The sequence below is a fragment of the Anser brachyrhynchus genome (assembly GCF_964034855.1).
Source record: "Anser brachyrhynchus genome assembly, chromosome: 1".
Classification (NCBI taxonomy): domain Eukaryota; kingdom Metazoa; phylum Chordata; class Aves; order Anseriformes; family Anatidae; genus Anser; species Anser brachyrhynchus.
In genome coordinates this window covers 155,535,291-155,556,456 of record NC_137694.1, presented here as the reverse complement: position 1 = coordinate 155,556,456, position 21,166 = coordinate 155,535,291, and the positions used below count along the sequence as shown (strand labels likewise).

The following is a 21,166-nucleotide window of genomic DNA, read 5'->3' as shown; positions in this document are numbered from 1 at the left end:
CAGCTGCCACAGCTATAAATCGTCACTGTCTTTGTCTTTAGGACTCTGGTCAGGAAGCTGAGCTTATCATAGCTTTTAAAGATCTTTATTTTATTGTTTTGTTCAGTATCTGAGAAATAATAGAATAAGGAGAAAAAAGCTTTTTTTTTCAAACTGGGAGCTAACTGGACCAAAACACTTCAGCAAAAGCAGTAGTTTGATTTGAAGTTAGCTGTTTGTTTTCAAAATCACATCAACGTTCTCAAAGTCTAGACGTGAAAATAACAGAATGACTAACATAAGAAAACAGGGACAGGGAAACTCAAGTTAAGATTTTCAGCATAGACCTTCACTTCATTTCCACCTAAAAGTGAATAAATACTTGCATTATGGGGTGGTGTGATATATGTATTTCAGTTATATTTTACATACAAAAATTAAAAAAATAACTTCTTGCCTTTAAAGTTTTATAATCACAGATGAAATGTAGACCAAAAGTAAAACAAAAACAAAAACAAAAACACAACAAAACAAAACATTAATAAACTAAAAAGAGCTTGTAATGGTGTGGTGTTAATAATACATACATTTTATTTCTACAACTTCTAGGCAGTCATGAGTGGTCTTCCTGTGGTTTTATCAGGTTATCATTTATTTACTCCTATAGCAACAAATTCTTAAATAATATTTTCAAATAGTTTATTAAAAAAGCCAACAAGAACAGAACTGCTATAGCATACAGAATTAAGCAGAACTTATGTTGAAAACAAATTTTCTTACTCCACTTTCCTGTGGCTGCATAGTGTCTTTTGTAACTAGAAACTCAATTTTGACAATGTAAGTGGTATGAAATACAGGGTCTTTTGCACTTTCTCTCCCATTATAATGTAATTATTAATAACATTTCCATACTGCTGTTCAGATTCGACCCTTCCATGTTTGCAGGTAGGTGGAGGTCAACACCTAAGGAAGGAAGGAATTTCAGAGATGACAAATGTAACATACTTTGATGACTTTCCAGTACAATCTCAATGCTGGAGAGATACAGCTGCAATAAATATCATTTATTCTGACATCTGGCATAGCTTTTACCAGTAATTATCGGGCATTTTTTATTTTTCCTTTTTCATCACATGGTGCAATTACCAAGTTGTGTTGGTATATTAATAAGACAGAAGACAAAAGAAAAGACGTGTGGGCCAGGAATAAAGCAGGGAAGGAAACTGTCACATTACGGAAGGGCATGACAGCAGGAACCCAAAACCTGCATCCTGGATGTATATTGGTAGTCAGCCAATTCCAGTAGGACGTGTTTAACTCATTTGGTCTTTTCTTTGGCACCATTTCAGTGTGCCCAAATGGATTCCGGACGTGCTCTGTGAAGGCATGGTGGGAAAGCTCATCCCTTCCCAGCCATTCCTGCTGTTACCATTTATTGATCTCAGGTTAACAGTTTGTCTTGTGTCCGTGTCTGTCTTCAGCAGAAGTTTTGAAGAACCGTGTATCAATGTTCTTTTAACCGAAACACTGTAGTTTTCATATTTTAGTCTCTAGCATCAACTTCTTTCTTGTGTGTTTATAAATAATTAATATACAACTTTGAAACTCTGTAATACACACCGGAAAGGAAAGTTTTCCTTCAGGAAAAGGGTTTGAGAGATAATGCACCTTGAAAAGATGAGTGATTTAACATATGGGAGATATCTAATATTGGGAAGAACCAAAGAGTTCATTAACTTTTCATCTATTATATTTGACAATAGTATCTCTGTGAATTTTCCATTAAGGCATACATGCTCCAAGTACTACAAAATACAGTTTTACCTCCAAAGGACTATGAACTAAGCACTAGAGATAGTCAAACTGTACAGAAGTTGTCCGTTTTATCTACAAGTTTGATTCCTTTGCTTGTGTGACTGAGATAACAAAACCATTGCTCTAATTGGAGCTCAGCTAGGAGTCTTGCAATTTCCAGATGTGCTAGTTGTAGTCACTCTAAATTGTAAGCTATTTTTGGTTTGATCCTTTCTCAGACATACAGTTAAACTGACTCAAGTCTTTGCTTGATTTAATAGCATCCAGGAGTACGTATGTGCAGTATGGAATTTGGACATTCACAATGGTGTGCGTTTCCTGGAAAAAGTAATGAGATCAGTCAAGAGGACGTAGCTAGGAAATTGTAGCTTTGAGTTTTCCTGCTGTCCTATGATCATTCTTTTTCAGTCTAACACCATTCCTTGATTTCCTGACAGTCTGAGAAACGGAGTATTCTTTAAGCTGCTGTACAGGGAACACAGAGATTTTTATGTGAACCCAGGATTTTTAAGCCTGCTTCACTGCAGTGTACTACAGACTTTATTTTTCAGGTAACTTCCCATTGGCAGATTTTGCAAGTACCATCATTTGTGTTTCTCCCACATCCCGTGAGCTTTCTTCATGGTGTGACCTGACAGCGCTTGAAATTGATACGCTCACTTGTCGTCTGAGTATTTTCAATACAGTTCTTTTGTATCCTTTGCATGCAAAGAAATAGATGAAAGGGTCTAGGCAGCAATTAAAATTCATCAGAAACACAGTATAATGGAGTGACTTCTGGAAAATTTGCTCTTCGCTGCACAAGGGTGGGTTCTGAAGCTTCTTAATCATGTGTTGTATGATTGCAACATGATAAGGGGTAAAGCAGATGACGAACACTATAATTACAAATATGATGGTGTTGATGGCTTTTTTGTTTATCCCTGATTTTTCAGTCAGTGGATTTTCCTTGGCTGTTTGAAAAAGCTTGCAGCTAATTTGAGAGTAACAAAATAGTATAATTCCAAGGGGAATAAGGTATCCTACTAAACAGGCAGCAAGAAGTATAAATGGTAGATGGGCTATTTTTTCAAAGTTTGGGTATTCCATACATGTAGTCCTTTCATTTTCTTCATGTGTCATGGGTTGTATAAGTAACGGGAAAGTCTGACTGAATACAAGAAACCAGATAAACACACAAATACCCTTGGCGTATTTAATCCTTCTGATCTTGTATCGGAAGGGATGGACGACAGCAAAAAACCTGTCAATGCTCAGAAACGTCATGAAGTTTACACCTGCATAAGTGTTGATGTAAAACAAGAGAGCAGTTATTCGACATAATGCTTCTCCAAAAGGCCAGTGGAAACCCAGGGCGTAGTAGGCTATCCTTGTAGGCAAGGCGATACAAAACAATAGGTCTGAGAAGACGAGATTTGTTGAATAGAGAGTGGTAGAATTGATCTTCTTTCTGTTCTTGAAAATGACTGTGAGGGCGATTGTGTTTCCAAGCACTCCGAAAATTAAGATGAGGCTGTAGAAGACCGACAGGAGTATCCTTGCTGTATCTTTATGTTCATATAAGTCACAGGTAGAACCGTTTGTCTGAGAAGTTGTGGAAGTGTCCATTTCTGCAACCGCTGTTTCTGCAGGAAGCTCAGTAGACCTAACATGAAAAAACAAAAGGGGACATTTTGTAATATGTGTAGATAAACTTCTTCTGCAAAACAACGGTCAACCTACATTGCAAAAAGCAAGATTGTAAAAAACTGAAATGAAACTTCATTGTGGTGAAAGACTTTCAAGCCTCTTTCCAAAAACAAACAAACAAACAGATGGCTCTATCTGGCTTTTCTATTTCCATCTCAATGCCTTCTCTCCTGAAAAAAATGAGACAACGGGCAAAGTAATAAACCAGGGATGCCATATACTTAGAAAGTGAAGCTTACAGGCAGATGGGCAGGAGGTGGGCGGCTGTTCATAGCAATCCGAGAGGAAAAGGGTGTCTGAAGATACCACATGATAAATGAGCATATGAAGTCCCCAAGGGTCAGTCAAGCAGACAAAATCTTTGAAATGTATTGCTGATAATTTTTAGGTAGTTTTTATTTCTAAGGATTCACTTTGTGATGGTTTAACTTGTTTGGAGAAAATATTTTTTTTTCAGCATTCCTGCTTACCATACTGACATAATAATTCAGCCTGTTTAATGCTATTGCAAAGAATTGGCTTTTGCAGTCTAATTCAAATATTGTTTATATATATAAATTGATAAGACTACTACTTCAGTCTCTTATTAATCATGCTGCAAAAGAGAGAAATCGCAGCAAAAGTATTTCACGTGTTATGATTTAGTGCATTTTGGAAATTGTTTAACCTGAATGGTCAAAAATGACATGGAAGAAATGCAAAGTGGCAGTGGTTTGGGGGACTTAAAATAAAAAAATGAGTTAGCAGAATTTTAGAAATGGAAAGGACCCTGTCCTGCTGATGTTGCTTCCAGTGCAGAATATTTTCAGTCGTGTTGTTACACCTAACAGTTTCACACCCTAGGCATAAATGGCAGAAAGGATGGGGCATCTAATGGTACTCCTTAAGCAGCTGTTCTGCAAAATAGTCCCTAAAGTCTGAAGAATTTAGCTAACAAATCACAGAGAGAACTCTCTATTATAGATTAGTACCATCCTTAAAGTATCTGTCATTTTTATGGTTTTCCTTCTTAGCTGTTCCTCATTGAAACTGTTCCTTAAGTATTTGATCACCGTGAGTTCGTAAAGAAAAGGCATTTTGCATTGGGTTTACATGGCAAGGTTTTGGTAGCAGGGGGCTGCAGGAGTGGCCTGTGTGAGAAGAATTCAGAAGCTGCCCCTTGTCAGATCAGACCAGTTTCAGCCAGCTCCAAAGGGACCCGGCACTGCCCAGAGCTGAGCCAATAAGCGATGTTGTTTGCACCTCTGTGAGAGCAGATTTAAGAAAGGAAAAAAAAAAAAAAAAGTGCTGCACAACAGCAGTTGGGAGAGCAAGGAGTGAGACGCAGCCCTGCAGCCCCGCAGGTCAGTGCAGCAGGAGGGCAGGAGGTGCTCCAGGCAGGCAGCAGCAGTTCCCCTGCGGCCTGTGGAGAGGCCCCTGGTGGAGCAGGCTGTCCCCCTGCAGCCCACGGGTCCCACACGGAGCAGATCTCCACGCTGCAGCCCGTGGAGGAGCCCCCGGTGGAGCAGGTGGATGTGGCCTGGAGGAGGCTGCGGCCCATGGAGAGCCCCCGCAGGAGCAGGCCCCGGGCCGGAGCTGCAGCCCGTGGAGAGGAGCCCACGCAGGAGCAGGGGTCTGGGGGGAGCTGCCGCCCGTGGGGGACCCGTGCTGGAGCAGTTTGCTCCTGGGGGATGGACCCCGTGGTACGGAGCCGTGTGGGAGCAGTGCTTGAAGAGCTGCTGCCTGTGGGCAGCCCCCGCAGGCTCAGTTCGGGAAGGACGGCATCCCGTGGGGGGGACCCCGCGTGGAGCAGGGGCAGAGAGGGACTGTGAAGGAGTGGTGGGGATAAAGCATTAGGAACTGACCGCATCCCCCATTGCCTGTTCCCCTGCGCCACTTGGGGGGAGGAGGAAGGAGAGGGTGGATGGTGAGGAAGGTGTTTGTAGTTTTGCTTTGTTGTTTCTCACCTGTCTGGCTGGTTAGTAATAGGTCATAAATTACATTAATCTCCCTATGCTGAGTGTGTTTTGTCCATGACGATAATTGTTGAGTGATCTCTCTGTTCTTATCTCTCCCGTTGAGCCCTGTTCATCGTCTTTTCTCCTCCTTTCCCTTTGAGGAGGGGGAGTTGGAGAGCGGTTGTGGTAGATAGAGCTCAGCTGCCCAGCTGAGTAAAACCACCACGTGTTTCCCACTCTTTTGACTGTGAAGAGCGGTTGTATCTTTCAGTTCTTGCTGGAGAGACTGCATGTGAAAAGAAGTGAGATGATTTTATTCCCTGCGCTCTCCAGAAAACCTGTAGGAAAATTTCCAATGGCCAACCAGGCACATTGCAGTCACAGACTGTGTATGTGTTCATACACTCTTGAAAGAAGGTGATCACCAGGAGAATATTCTTGTGAAAGTCTTTCAACATCACTGCTGCAAGCACCATCACTTCGTAATTATACAGTGCTCTATTTATGCAGTTACATATATTAAAAAAAAAAAAGAACAGAAGAAATTATTCTTATGTACAGTCTGGGATGCTCTCAGCAATCACTCTAATTGGTCCTTTTCAAAATCTTCAGGCCGCTTGTGTCTTTATGACTGTGATGTGTCTATATTTCTGCAGATATTAAATATTAGTGCTAGTTTTGGTATCAGACATCTTTGCCATCTGGATGACTCATACAAACTGTCAGCCTGTGTATCTGCACTTATATGGATTAAAGTAGCAGTCAAAACAAGATTGCTTCTGCTTTAATGCAGAATATCTGGAGATAAAAGCTGTTGTAAACTGATTTTTACATCCATCTGATATCTTTAATTAAAGCATCTAGGTTATTTCCGAGGATCTGCCTTTCAATGCACAATATTTGCAAACAACTGCAACCTGCTGTACCTTAAAGAAGTCTTTATAGAAAATACTTTCCATTTTACATGTTTTAAACTATACCTTTTATAAAGTATTAATTATCTTTTAGTTAACTTGTGGAGGCATTGAAAGGTTAGTATCTTCTTTCATGTTTTGATGAGGTTGTCCTATTTATTTCAGGTTGTTCACAATTAATTTACCTGCAACACGTATTATAATCCAGTTTGATCAGACTTCTGCCTAGGTTAGCAGGGGTATGTAAGGTTCCTTGTAAACACTAAACCTGCAGATAATGGATGATGGATCTCAAATTCCTGATTTTTACCTAACTGTAGACTCCATATATGAAGATACATGAGTAAGTTATATTACATGTGATTAAGGAAGAAATTTAGCATCCGAATACTATATCAAGTCTATACACTAGCTATCAAGTCAATATCAAGTCTTGTACAGGCTGTAGGAAAGACAGGTGAGTGATTTCCGACTGATAAATGTACAGTGTTGTGATTCTTAAAGATACCAGGGAAGCACGTAGCATGTGTCAAGATGTGAAGACTGCATTCGGGGTTGGAAGTTAAATCTGATCTGGGAGCACTGTGGCTTGAATACAGGAATTGAATTGGTAAAAATCAGCTCTGTAGCCGTTGCACAGATTTAAGAATGTCTGGAATGTCTAAGAATGTGTCTTCCGTATAGAAGCACGTAGCATGGTTCATTTTACTTAAGTGTAACAGGCTGCTTTTTGCAGAAAATGTGGGGTTTTGTAGGCATCTGGATAAGAGTTGGTGAGGTATTTTGGTTTGTTCTCTCTCTTATTTGTATGTTTCTGACTTCAGACTCGCAGCATGAGATCTATCTTCTACCCATGTCTTCCTTGAAATTTAGGTAAAATCATTTCTTAAACATATGCAAAGAAAAATTATCTAAGATTTATGATAAACAGTTCCATAGCAGTGACTACCTACAGTATATTCATGGCATAATTTTATTTTCTGTTCACTGTAATGTGATAGTTTTTGTTCATAAATAATATGTAAGGTTGTCACATACATTCATTTGTCTATCAATGTTCATAAAATGTAGAATATCTACTATTTGAACACATTTACGTATGACTTAGGAAAATATCTATAATTTCACTGACTTTTTTTCTGACATCAGTAGAATTTCATAAAATGTCATCTACTTTGTGCTGTAAAATAGAATCTTCTACTTTATCGTAATACAGTCATCTAGAAATTGTTGTTACTCAAAATAGGATGTTCACCCTCGTGTAAAAACATAGCTATATTGAAAAGGAGTCCAGCCAGGAGAGAGCGTGTGTCTATCCATGGTGCTAGCATGGACATACGTCGGGAGTGGCTAATTTGAGCAGCTCTTTCCCTTTTCCCATCCTTCCCCACTCTATCACAAGGCAAGCACAGGTGCGTTCCTGGTTCCTAAAGAAGTTCTCTAGTTGCACGGTGGAACAAACTGGCCACAAACAGATGAGAAGAAAGCCAGAGAACCGCAGCTCGTGCACTTCCAGGTCAGCGTGCACGTCGTTGCTCCTTGGAAGAGGGTGTCAGCAGGCTCATCGTCTTGCCGTGGGAGTCAGCCCCGGGCAGGGATTCCCTTTGATCCTCTGCTATCCCCAAAATATTTTGCCTGCTAACATAGGGCAGACGTTTTACAATACTCTAGATTAGTATTAGTGTTCAGTTTGTATATAGCTATGTGTGGGCATTTTCAAGCAGTCACTGTGATGTCTAGCTGCTACGTTTCCTGAATATATTTCGTATTTTTAAAAAAACAGTTGAGATGCTCTATCTGTCTTGGGTCTCAAACAGACGATAAAGTTGCTGCCATATCACAATTTAATGTACATCAGCTGAGCTATGGTAACTTCTTTGTACTTCTGAGCTCCTGTTGTTGTTGGATGAACTCCGTTTCACCTCAGCAGGCGTTTCAGCTTTTCTTGTCAATCTTGAACCAGGCTGCTTTTAAAATAGTAATTTCTTCCTGAAAGGGCATCTAGACTATTGAGTAAAACAAGATAGTTTTCGAGCCCTATTCCTTGTGTCAGGTTGCTATTTATTTCTTGGCAGCAAGCCTTAGTGATCGGTCTACTATACATACACAGCATATGCCATACTCCACAGAACGTATCTGAAAAAACAACAGCAGCCCTAATTTGTGTGCCCTAGAACCTTATGAGGACATGGCCGTGCACCGTCACGAATGCAGACACACCGCTGAAACTAACCTTGGGAGTCACTACCAGAGCGTTTGCTCTTCTCTGTTGACGGATTAAATACCCCTCTCCAGTGGCCTATGGGGCTTATTAATGATATTATTTTGAAGTATGTATTTGGAGGGAAAAAAATAAATTGTTAATTTACTTTACCGATTTAGTAATTTTAGAAAACATTGCCACAGTTTTCTGGCAGAGGTATGTAAGAAATTTTAAGGCATGAAGTTTTTAAAATTCCTGTCTTGAGTATTGTAAAGAAGGTTATTTAGGTTTTTACTTTTTTCTGAGTTTGCAGACATGCAGTCCTCGATGACACTGATAAAGTTCTAGTGCAGAGAGACCACTTACTCATTTAATGAGGCCTCCCATGTAATCAAGGTTACGTATTTTAGTTGTTTGTGTATGGATTCCACTGTCTTGATTCACAGCATATTTTCCACAAGGGTATTTGGTCTTGACTTGGAGAACTTGAGAGGGAGAATTAGCCCTTTGTATTGGAGTATTGTTTAGTCAACCTCCCTGTCAAAAATGTGGGTGTCTGTTATTTTTCTCCAAAATCAATTTGCAGATGCTGTTTTTGTTGAGCCTTTCTTCTTAGAATAAAGACTGCTTTAGCAAATAGTCCGTCTGCCCACAGAGGTGTTTATGCGGTCTTGTTGTTTTGGCAATTCAAGGTGAGCATCTCAGATGTCTCACCGTAAGGCAAAATAATCTGTGACTTCTGCTCTAACTCCAGTTCAGTCCGCTACGGGAGATGGGATTCCAGGTGCTGGCATGCTTGAAGGTGTCCTCACCACCGTGTCCCTGTTTTTTCTGCTCTGTGGGTTAGGAATCAGACGGAGGTGGATAGCATTGCACTGGGAGCTTGTGATGTTAGCTCACTGTGATCCCGGAGTGCTTCCCCAAATCACTGTGTCCTAGGGTATCTCCAGTCTGTGGGCATGGCCACGGTTCTCTGCTTCTTCCTGGGAGGACCTTACGCCTGGGAGAGTCTAAAGTTAATATTATGCCCAGCTTACAACCAGTGTGGCTTGTGCCTTATTGTTCTGTCTCTTGCCATTTTGAAGTTTTAGCATTGTATTTGCTTTTTGATCGTTGATGAAATACGTTGACATACACCCACTCAGTAATGTTTTTTTTTTCTTTAACCAATTACTTGATGAGGTTTGTTAGCTAGCTGGCTTTTAATCTGTTCTCTGTGGTTGCCTGATGTTTTACAGCCATAATATCTACTCAGAAAAAAATCACAGTACCAGGTCAAGCTGCTTATAAAATCTAAAATGTGTTAAATCTGTGCAGGTGCCTTTGTCAGCCAGTTTTGTAATCTCATCAAAGAAGGAAATTTAGTTCTTTTAGGAATTTGGTTTTCTGTGAAAACGTTTGACTGGCATTAGTTATTTGTTTTACATCTGTAGCACAGTACACAAGAGCCCAGCTCAGGGTAGACTTCCCACTGTGAAGGGTATTGGATGAATGGAAATGGTGGCTCCAGTTTGGAAGTATGTAATCCAAAGCCCGGGTTCTCTGAGCTGTGTCTGTATGATGGCCTTTACACGTAGGATACCGGTGTTGCATGTATTCAACTATTAAAGTGCATAAACCTAAGCTATGAGCCAGCAATTGTAGCGTTACAAACTTAGATTATGTGGTTTAAATAATAAATTTAAATTGTAAATTTGTGTATGAATATCTGAGGGGAGGGTGTCAAGAGGATGGAGCCGGTCTCTTTTCAGTGGTGCCCAGCGACAGGACGAGAGGCAACGGGCACAAACTGAAGCACAGGAAGTTCATTCTGGTTATGAGAGGGCGCTTCTTTACTGTGAGGGTGACAGAGCACTGGCACAGGTTGCCCAGAGAGGTTGTGGAGTCTCCTTCTCTGGAGATATTCAAAACCTTCCTCGATGCCATACTGCGCAATGTGCTCTAGGTGATCCTGCTCGGCAGGGGGGGAGGACTAGATAATCATCACAGGTCGCTGCCAACCTCGGCCTTTTGCACTTCTGTGATTCTGTGAAATTATGTGCAAGCAGTGATACAAAGCTGTCTCTCTGTAAACTAAATGAGTTTTCCTCCTGTTATCATCTCCTACTTTCGGTATAGGAACACCATCTGTTTTTTGTTTGTTTTTGTTTGTTTTTAGCAGGAGAGAGAATATATAAAATACTTCAACTGCATATTGTAATCTAATGTGTGATTCGTCTGTCTCTCTCTTTGTAATTTTTTCTCTTTTTTTGTGATGAGTCCCTGGTTCATCTGTCCAGCAGCTAATTTAAGAGGGATACCAATTAAATTCTCGGGAAGGCATGGCAAGTCGTTAGAAAGCTCTGTCCTGGCTCGGTACATAGTAGGATTTAGTCACTTTGAGATGGATGAACATTGTTGCTTTAACAAAGTGCAATGGGGAATAACACTGTTTAGGTATGCATAAAGAGTACAAATGAGAGTAGTCCTCTATAGGTCTAAGCTGTTAAGTCTTAGAGAATTTATAAACAGTGGAAGATGGGAACTATGCAATGCTGTGGTAGTATAGGTTTAATGTTTTCCTTAATCTCTAAAATTATTTTTCTTTTGACCAGTAATATTTACTGGCTGAAATTCTAATTTAACATACACGTGGTCTTGGCTGCAGTGTAAGTTTTATGTATTTGAGAAAAGCGTTTGTTTCAACTAAGTTATGTTCATTAAGTGTGCCTGCTAAGTTGCATATTAGAGTGCTTTGTTATTATGTAAAGGTTCATATACCTAAGAAAGCTGCACATATCTAGACATGTATTACCAGCTTGGGAACTACACGTGGTTAATAAAAGCTGAGGCAAGAGACAGGCGTGTCCTAAAGCTTCCTGTTTCTTTCTAATGCTGTAACCCTCACGTTCTTTTAGTGCATTATGTTAATTTACAGTTTTCAGAGCTGTTGAGTTTTGTGTCCAAAATTGCAACGAGTAAGCCTGATGACTGAATCCACAGGTCACTACCCATGGCTAATTTTGGTGAGATAGTTTCCAGTCTAGTGCTTTTACTCTTCCGTAGTATAAACCCAAATTTGAGAATCCAAATCGTGCATCGCACGAATTAAATTCTCTTAATGATGGCTATGAAGAATTAAAATATTCTTTAAACGTTTCTAACAGAATTTGCAGATGCAGACTGTATGGGATCTTTATGGTTCAGCTTTCATCTACTGCTCTTTTACAAAGATGCATGACAATTGCATTTGGTGTCCTAAAATAATAAAAGTTGCGGTAAAGTAAGTGAAATGGAAGTAAAGTTGAGTTGAAATGCTGCATAATTAGTTAAAGGAAAAGTGGAAGACGTGTATGTGTCTAGCTCTTATCTGTTGGATCTGTTTTTCCCAATGTGATCCCTACTATGGAAGTGTGAGAATTATCCAACCTAAATCATGTTTTCCAAAGATGCATGCTAATGTGAAGAGCCATGCTCATGATGAGAAGATTAACCTCCCTTCAGTTTACTTGCTTAAGTCTATTTAATGTAAAAAAGAGAGAGCCTAAAAAATAGCAAATAAGCAAAAGAAAAACCTTATCCACAACTACATTCCTGCAAGTAGACGGAAAGAAAGGTCAAAAAAGATACAAATAAGGAATTTGTATCATAGTAACTAGAAAAAGTGCACACCTTGTATTTTTTTTTCTGGCCAGATCATATGGAACCTGTGCAGGTACGGTCTTTAATTAATTTTAGAGATTAAAACTTCATGACTTTAGTTTAAATTTGTTATTCGTGTACATACTCCTCAATCTCTGAACACAAAGAGATAAGATTTGAGCTGTTAAAGACTAATTGCCTGGTAAGCTTTCAGTCCCCTTGTCTCTATTCAGGAGGAGCCATGGAAATGTTAGGCAGACCTCTTATATTCTGTGCCTAAGGACATGCATGGCACCTCTTTGTTTTATTGTAAATGATAGTTGAGTTGCTGCCTGTTGAACAGTCTGTCTTGTTTTGCCAGTATTACATAAAAAATATATCCCATTTAATAGGAAGGTGTATAAAAATTGTATCGCTTGTAATACTTCTTTAGCTTTGTGGCATGAAGATCAGTAATAGGGAGATATATAGTTGGTGATTGCAATTCAGGAAAAGAATGCTTTCTAAAAACTTTGAAAGAAATGTGTCAGGTGAGAGAGGAATCAGCTCATAAAATTTAGGATTTCTAAAATATTCTGCTTCACTATTCAGACATGAGAAGAGTGACTGAGGAGCTCTTGAGCAGAGAATAAAGACAAGTAGCGCGTATGAATGAGCAAGCTGTGCATTCACTGCCATAGTACAGATTTGTTTTAAGGCTTTCTCCTAGTATTAAAGTATTTTGCAAGGTTCAGTGAATGACTTAAGAACTGCAGTGTTTCGCTTAATACTTGAACAGTAGTTACTTTCCATTAGTATCATTTAAACTACTTTTACTGAAAAAGCTAAGATAATGCAATATCAAACATTTATTTCTGATTATCAAAATTATTAGAAATGTTATTTTAAGAAATCAGTGATATAAGAAAACATTTGAAATAACTTGTTGATGTTGTGGATCATCTGGCATTTTAATAAGAAATAAGAAATAACAAGTAGCATATTAATATGGCAATGTAAAATGTTACAGAATTTATTCTACAAGCCTTGTCTCTCCTACTACATGAACATATTCATAATAATGCAATAAAGAAATTATCTTTCTGGAATTGTTTGCTGTTCAGTGAAGAAAAAAAAAAGTCATTTCTTGTCTGTACTTACATATCCGTAGCTTCTTAGATCCTCTGAGCAGCTAAGGGCATTAGCAGGATGGCTTGACTGTGAAAGTTTACCCTTGCACATTGTTTTCAAGACTGATTACGTGAGTCTCTTTTGTGGGAGGGGTAGATTTTTTTTCATGTGCTTAAAAAAAACCTTGTTTGTATGCTGGTCTTGATTTGCTGCCTACAGTTTTATGGGATGTGAAAGCATCTATTTTTAATTCTTTTGCAATTAGTCTGTTCAAAGAGAGTAATTCGAAATGCCTCCCCCCCACCACAAGCTACGCGTTACCGACTTTCATAGAAGGGACTTTACCCAGAGGTTTTCTTGACGAATTGTTGACCAACCGAAAAATCCTGAGTGAAAAACGTGGCTTATATTACATCTGCATTAAAAAAAAAAAAAAAAGGAAAATCAGTAACCCACAACACCAAAATTTAGTTTGGAGCTAAGAGTAGTATGATGGGTACATGCTTTAAAATCGCTTCTTACTGATCAGATCTGACACAGCACAAGAAAACCTCAGGCTTGGGGCATGCTGATACGCTGTGTAAAAACAGACGTCTCAACAGCCCGTGTACATTCCCAGCAGTGTTTTAGAATCGTAATGATGAGGCTTTACAGAAATGCCCTTTGAAAAATCGTGAGGGAGTTGAGGAGCCTGGCTGATTCTAGAGATTAGTGAGGATGTGTAACTTGGTAAGCTTATTGCATTTTGAGCAAGGATACAAACTGTAGTAATACACACACAAGGTATACACATTAAAGTAAATAGCTTTTAGAACACACGTCGGATTGTGCTAAAATGATGTCGGTAAGTATAGGTGGGAATAGGAAAGGAATGGGATGTCAAGAACCTGTAGGCACCTGGAATAACCTTGTTTCTGGGTAAGGACCCTTGATCTGACAGCGAAACCGTGTGTTTGCTGAAAAGGTTATGGAGATCAGAGATAGATGGAAAACCCTGCCATTTGCTGTTAGAGGCGGTGGCTGAGTGTTACGTGGGATTTTCCCCACAAATTCATACTGATCGTTCATGACTGCGAAAGGCAGTTTATCTTTCAAGTGGCCTCATTTAAGTGGCCCGATTCTCAAAAATGAGCAAGTAGGCACGACGATGCCGGTCTTGGCGGGTCCAACGCGTGCGGAGGTGGGATGCTTCTTGGGAGAGCTCGGGCGGTGTTCACAGGGCGAGCTTCTGGTGACACTGCCACGCAGGATGTGTGCAGGGACAGGACCTTGCCTGACGTGTCTGCCTCGTCAGAAAGCCTGAAGTAAATGCAGATTTTGTGACACAGTTCAACTTCACTAAACGTATCTCGTCTCACAGGAAATGTCCTTGCTGTAGCAGAATGAAACAGAGCCCTGCTAGTTACTTCTGTGCTTACTTGGAGCTTTTAGGTGGCACCACACCACGATTTTCAGTGCTAAGCTCCCACTGCAGGCACGGCGTGGTTCTCCTCAGATGGCAAGGAGCTGAAGTGCCTGATGTAGAATTTCCTGCTCTTCATTTTTTATGTGCATTTATCCTCCAACACCACATTAAGAAGGTATTTGTGAGAACTTACTGGACTTATTGTAGATTTTTTTCTCTGTAGTTGTCAAATTATTTTAAAATTATTTAGCTTCATCAGAGAATAAAATCTCTTTAAATGAAGTAATGAGACTTAACTACTTTTTAAACGGAAATTACAGAGGGAACTTGCTTCATATGTACACAGAGTCATACTGCAGTGTGGTTGCCTGTCCAGCAGCAAAAATATGTGGTCGAAATGAGAAATTTCTAGATACAAAGGCAGGTAGTAGTCTTTGCTCAGGGGCTGACATTAATACCACAACTTCATATTAAAGGAAATGATCATTTCAAAATAGCTGTAGCATTATGAAAATAATACCAAAATGCATTTCCTGCTCTGATCTGATAAAATATTACTTTTCTTTGATTAATATACATTACTGGATTGTACCCTTGGAGCTACGCTTGTACATTAGCCACCAATCCAGCCCAGCCTCACAGGATGTTAATTGCTTGATCTGAATGATACAGATTGCATTCCTCTCCACCGTTTATCTTTCTAGCTATTTGGTTTTTGTCTTACACTGCTGCTGTTTCTCCAACATCTGCCTGCCCCAGAATTTGAAGATTTGAACCCAAAAAGGTGGCATGTGTCAAAAAGTGTGATTTGTTTGTGTTTACCTTTGGGATGCAGAATTCTACTGTTTTGCTTTTGGCATGCAAGGAGCGTAACATGTAAATTAGTAAACTAATATGTTACTTTCAGAGATGGTTACATCAAAGCAGTGCAGTTAATATTTTGACTACTGTATTATGATGCCAATGATAATTTATTTTTCTGTCTGCTTGCTTAGTCCCTACTCTATTTGAGCAGTTCGTAAAAGCAACTGAATTTAGCTTTACAGTTCTGTATGTACAGAGCTACTACGCCAGGTAAGAAGTGACTTCTGAAATTATGCAGGGTTTTTATGGATCAACCAGAAAATGAATTCAGCCAGTTCAGTTTCTTATCTTCTGTGCAAAACTGCGCTTCCTTCCAAAACTCTTTTTTTTTTTTCTTTTTTTTTTTTCTCTGGGACAGAACTCAGGTATCTTGAACTAATGAGTAGCTGAACCCAGCCCTTTTGTGGACAAATGTTATTTTTCAAGTGACTTGAGTTTGAGGAACAGCAAGTGATGACTCCTCAGTGAGTCACGGTCTTACTGTCTGCTCTCCAGAGGCCAAATAAAATGTGTTAGGTTAAACTGGAGAAATGAGATGTAGTTAAGCACCCAAGCCAGATGAACTTGTGACACTAAAATTTTCGATATATGTTCAACTGTTCTTCTTCAGCAAAATGCCCATCTGAACCCCTTCAATGTATTCTTATGCCTCCACATGCCTTCTGCCTCCCTCCAAGTTCTGTCCCAGACTTAGTCCAATGTGAGATTCACTGGCAGACCCCGCCTTTTAGAAAGATGCAGGCTCCTCTTTCTTGCTGAACTCAGGCTGTGGGTAATGCTGTCAGTCAAAAAAAGCAGAGCTACCTGGTAAGCTGTCACCATCAATCACTTGAACCACCTCCTGCAGACAGCGGATGCAGAGCAGCAGTTGTCAGTGGGTAAGCACAGGTACCGAGCTCTGTAACACCTAGTTGACATTATTAAGGACAATAGTTGTTGCTGTGATGTTATTCTTGATTAGGGTACAGGGTTTGGTGAGCCATGCCTATACCTATCAGCAGTATCCCCCCAAAATGGTTGGTTTGGGCCTTCACAGGAATGGCAGCGTGCTAACCGTGTATTAAAGAAAGGACGAGGATCATGACAATTTTTTTTTCTTTATCCTTATAGTGCTGTAGCCTGTATAAGTCTTTGGTAGTCTGCAAAAATTGCTTTGCACAAGGGCTGTCTATTGAGAATACCTTACTGAAGAAGTTTTAAGTTGTGTATTGTAGCAGGCTGGTAGTATAGAAGTGATCACGTACTCTAGGTCAGCCAGCAGATAGCTGAACGGGGCAACAGAGAACAGTTTTGTGAAAGAATAACAGATATCTTAAGCTTTGCAAAACAAAGGTTGAGAGGCGATATGATTAACTGATCTTTGTAGAAGGAGCTAAAGAACAATGTTAGCATCTTGTTAGTGGTAAACAAATTGCAAGCAAAACTGGAAGAAAGATTCTAGCCTGCAGAAAAGGAAAGTTCTGGATTATCTTGCTGATGGGAAGGGAGGGAAAAGAAAGTGACACTGGTTTAAAATGGAACTGAGCAGTTTATGGAATAAATCGTTAGATAGTCTTGGCATTAAAAACTAAAGCTTTTTGTAGGAGCAGTAGACGTCTGACTTTTATCTTCACAAAGGGACTGCAAAGTGATCTGTTGGTCGTATATTTTAGTGAACCCAAAGTTGCAGTGATTCTGCTGAGATGTCCATGGAGAGGAGGAAACTTTCTTTTCTCCTCAAGATGCACAGCTTCACTAAGGGTTGTGACTTGGTTGTCTTGTTAGTTTTTTTTTTTTAATCTTTTTTTTTTTTTCTGTATTTCTGTGAAATATTGGCAATTAAATACAGGAATATTGGGTAACGTACCCTACTGTTTCTGCTGGTGTGAAGAAGCTTCAGGCACTGGGGTGTCCTGCTCATGTCTAGCAGAAAGGTTGGATGCAGTAGATGGTTGCTTGTAGTCCTGGGCTCCATCAGTTAGAGGATCGCAGCTGTCAAGGGCTGTCATATTTCAGGGAGTTACCTGCTTTTAAGGAATATTTTTTGAGACTGCTTAACATTTTCGGAATAAAGGCTGCCACCTTACGCATAATTTGGCAGTATCTGGACAGCCTGTAGAAATGCAGGGTGCTGAATAAACTTGGTAACTTGAGTTACTGATAAAGCACACTTTGTATTATGTGCGGCTGCTTTTATAACTGAAATTTTCAGTCCCACAAAAATATGTGGTTGTGAATTTGTCGGGCTGATGTTTTTACAAAGAGCTTAAATGATGTGAAGCAAAGAAAAAGACAGTACCGCAGTTAGTAAATGTAGTGAGTCATTCTGAATAAAATAACAGGTTATTTCTGCAAATTTTAATCCCACAGAACTTCCATTGACAGCAGCAGATATTTTTGCAGAAGTAACATTTAAGTTAGCTACCCGTCTTTTCGTGTGTTTCAGAACCATTGTTTCCTATGCTTTGTGCACACAAAACATTTACTAACTTGAAATGTTTTATATTAATCTGCGTTTAATAATCACCCCTTTAAACTCTGAAAAGCCTGTTTCTCTCATGAGAAATGCTAGCCCTCGATTCTTTGTTCTACGCCAGTAGTTTGTACAGAGGCTTATACAGTTGTTTTTTCTCTCAGTGGTACTGTTTCTTCAATTTTTTTTTTCCTCCTTGCAAAACCAGTCTCATTACTTCATAGGATGTAGCGTTCTCTTCTGTTTTGCTGTGATTTTTTCACCTCGAATGTTGAAATCTAACACGCTATTCAAAATGAGAACATAATCGTCCTAGGGCCTGCTATTACAGTAGGCCTTTGAGATGGACATGGTGTCTATATAAAGCGTTCAAACTCCAGAATTTAATCTTTTGGGTTTCAGAGTTCTTTGTTTTGTTCGAAAATGTTATTTTCTAACCAACATGACTAAAATTAACTTCCTAAACATGAGGCAGGCATAAACTGAGTTTAGTCAGCATATGTGTCTGTGTCCCTTCTTTGCACGTGAACGTCTCAAGTTTCTAGCAGAAGCCAGTCACGGCACTTGGCAGGATATTTACCATGTTGTTCCTGATGTTCCTGTCAGTGTGAGGAACAAAGGGCTGAGGCATGAGGAGAAAGGCAAAGAGAGGAGGAAAAGGGAGAAGTGAAGAGAAAGAGAGAAGTGAAGTAGTCCTTCAATAAAACTAGATGCCGAATCTGACCGTGTCTTACCAAACAATTAACTTAATGAAAAGAGCTAAGTACCAGTCCTTTGATTTACAGCGCATGTGAGGTGGGTCAACCATGGCTGGTCACCAGGTGCCCACCGTGCTGCTCTCTCTCTCTCCCCAGTTCCTCAGCAGGACAGTGGGGAAAATAAAATGAAAAATGTTGCGGATTGAGATGAGGACGGAGAGATTGCTCACCATTTACCATCACCGGTGAAGCAGAATCAGCTTGGGAAAGATTAAATTATTACCAATTAAAATTATTCTAGGATAGTGAGAAATAAAAGCAAAACTAAAAGTACCGTCCTCTCAATCGCTTTCTTCCCAGTCTCAACATCACTCCCGACTCTCCTACCTCCTCCCCCTGAGCAGCACAGGGGAACAGGCAATGGGGGATGCGGTCAGTCTACAGCACTTCGTCTCCTACACTCCTTCATGGTCACTCCCTGCCCCTGCTCCACATGGGGTCCCTCCCACGGGATGCCGTCCTTCCCGAAATGAGCCTGCGGGGGCTGCCCACAGGCAGCAGCTCTTCAAGAACCGCTCCCACACGGCTCCGTACCACGGGGTCCATCCCCCAGGAGCAAACTGCTCCAGCACGGGTCCCCCACAGGCCCAGCTCCCCCCAGACCCCTGCTCCTGCGTGGGCTCCTCTCCACGGGCTGCAGCTCCGGCCCGGGGCCTGCTCCTGCGGGGGCTCTCCATGGGCCGCAGCCTCCTCCAGGCCACATCCACCTGCTCCACCGGGGGCTCCTCCACGGGCTGCAGCGTGGAGATCTGCTCCGTGTGGGACCCGTGGGCTGCAGGGGGACAGCCTGCTCCACCAGGGGCCTCTCCACAGGCCGCAGGGGAACTGCTGCTGCCTGCCTGGAGCACCTCCTGCCCTCCTGCTGCACTGACCTGCGGGGCTGCAGGGCTGTTTCCCTCACATTTCTTCATTCCTCTGACTCACAGCTGCTGCAAGGTGTTTTTTAGCCTTTTAAAAATGTATTATCACAGGGGTGCAACCATTGACACTCATTGGCTCGGCTTTCCAGCAAAAGATCTGTTGTGGAGCTGACTAGAACTGGCGCTTTTCGTCATGGGGGCAACTCTTGATCTCTTTTCACAAAAGCCATCGCTGCAGCCCCTATGCTACCAAAATCTTGCCATGTAAACCAAATATATCATGAATGGATGTTTGTGTCTGTCCAGTCAAATGCAGGAATAGAAATCTGTCTAGTGTTCAAGAGTTTCAGGAACAAGGCTTTGGTTATTCACAGAATAATGGGGTTGTTTAGGCTTGACTGCACCTGTGGGAGCCATTTAGTTCAACTCCATGTTCAAAGCATGTCTAACTAGAACAGGTTACAAAGGGCTGTGTCCAGTTGAGTCTTGTATATCTCTGTGGTTGGAGATTCTAGCTCTGGGCAACCTGGTACAGTACTGGACAATCATTTTCCTCAGCTGGACTTACTCCAGTATATCAATGCCTTTCTTGTAGTGAGGAGCCCAAAAGTGGACACAGTGATTCAGGTTCAGGCTCAGAAGTACTGAACTTATTATCTTGGCCTGGTGACTACATGCTTGCTAATACAGCCCGAGGCCATCCCTGCAAGGGGGGAACCGCTGACTAATAAGGATTCTCCAGCTTCTTTTCTGCAAATCTGTTTTCTAGCCGTTTTATACTGTTGCAGAGGGTTATTCCAACCCTGGTGGAAGACTTCACAGTTGTTTCTCTTGAACTCCATAAGGTTCCTGTCAGCCTGTTTCTCCAACCTGTCAACCTCACAACAGAGAGCAATCAGATTGATCAGACATGGATTGCCCTTGGTAAATCAATACTGGCTTAGCAGTCACCTTGCCCTTCATATGCCTGGAATTGGCTTCTAAGAGATTTGTTCTTTAACTTTCCAAGGGACTGAGGTGAGGCTCATAGCTGCCTGAATTATCTTCTTGCCCTCCTTGAAGAGGGCGGGGGCATTTGCATTTTTCTAGTTATCAGGAACCCACCCTGACCACCGTATCGTTTCAATGATAATGAGAACAACCTAACAGCAACATTGGACATCTCTCTCTGTACCCTGTGGGATACCTGAATGGGTATTTGTCTAATACCTGTTTATAGTAGATATGAACTCTTTCTAAAAAGATAAAATGTTATGTCTTTGTCTGTGATGTCTACTGACTTACAGTTTTAGGAACAAAATCTACTACTACATTTCCTCAAGCTCCTCTAGATTTTCAGGTTCTGAGCAGTGCCAGACACTGGACTTGGAATCAGATCCCTACCCCGATCTGGGATGGTGCCTTCTGTGTTTTCTGTTGACGTTAATGGTGAATATTAACACTGAGGGCACCTTTTAACATTCTGTAACCTCTTTGTAAAACACACGTATGGTCATGGGAAGTTCCTTTTTGTAATTTCCCAACCTATGATTGAGTGCACTCTTGCATGCAAAATCTCT

At 40.8% G+C, this 21,166-nt stretch overlaps 2 protein-coding genes across 6 annotated transcripts in view; one reads left to right on the top strand and one right to left on the bottom strand.

Annotated features, from left to right (window-relative positions):
* Positions 1-21,166, top strand: part of UBAC2 (UBA domain containing 2) — a 103,740-nt gene that overhangs the window by 46,591 nt on the left and 35,983 nt on the right. The window lies entirely within an intron of this gene.
* Positions 550-19,199, bottom strand: LOC308187713 (G-protein coupled receptor 183-like). The gene is given in 3 exon segments (XM_080575937.1): positions 550-3,439; positions 13,299-13,312; positions 13,316-19,199. Coding segments are annotated over 3 exon segments (1,143 nt in total). The 5' UTR covers positions 13,340-19,199; the 3' UTR covers positions 550-2,334.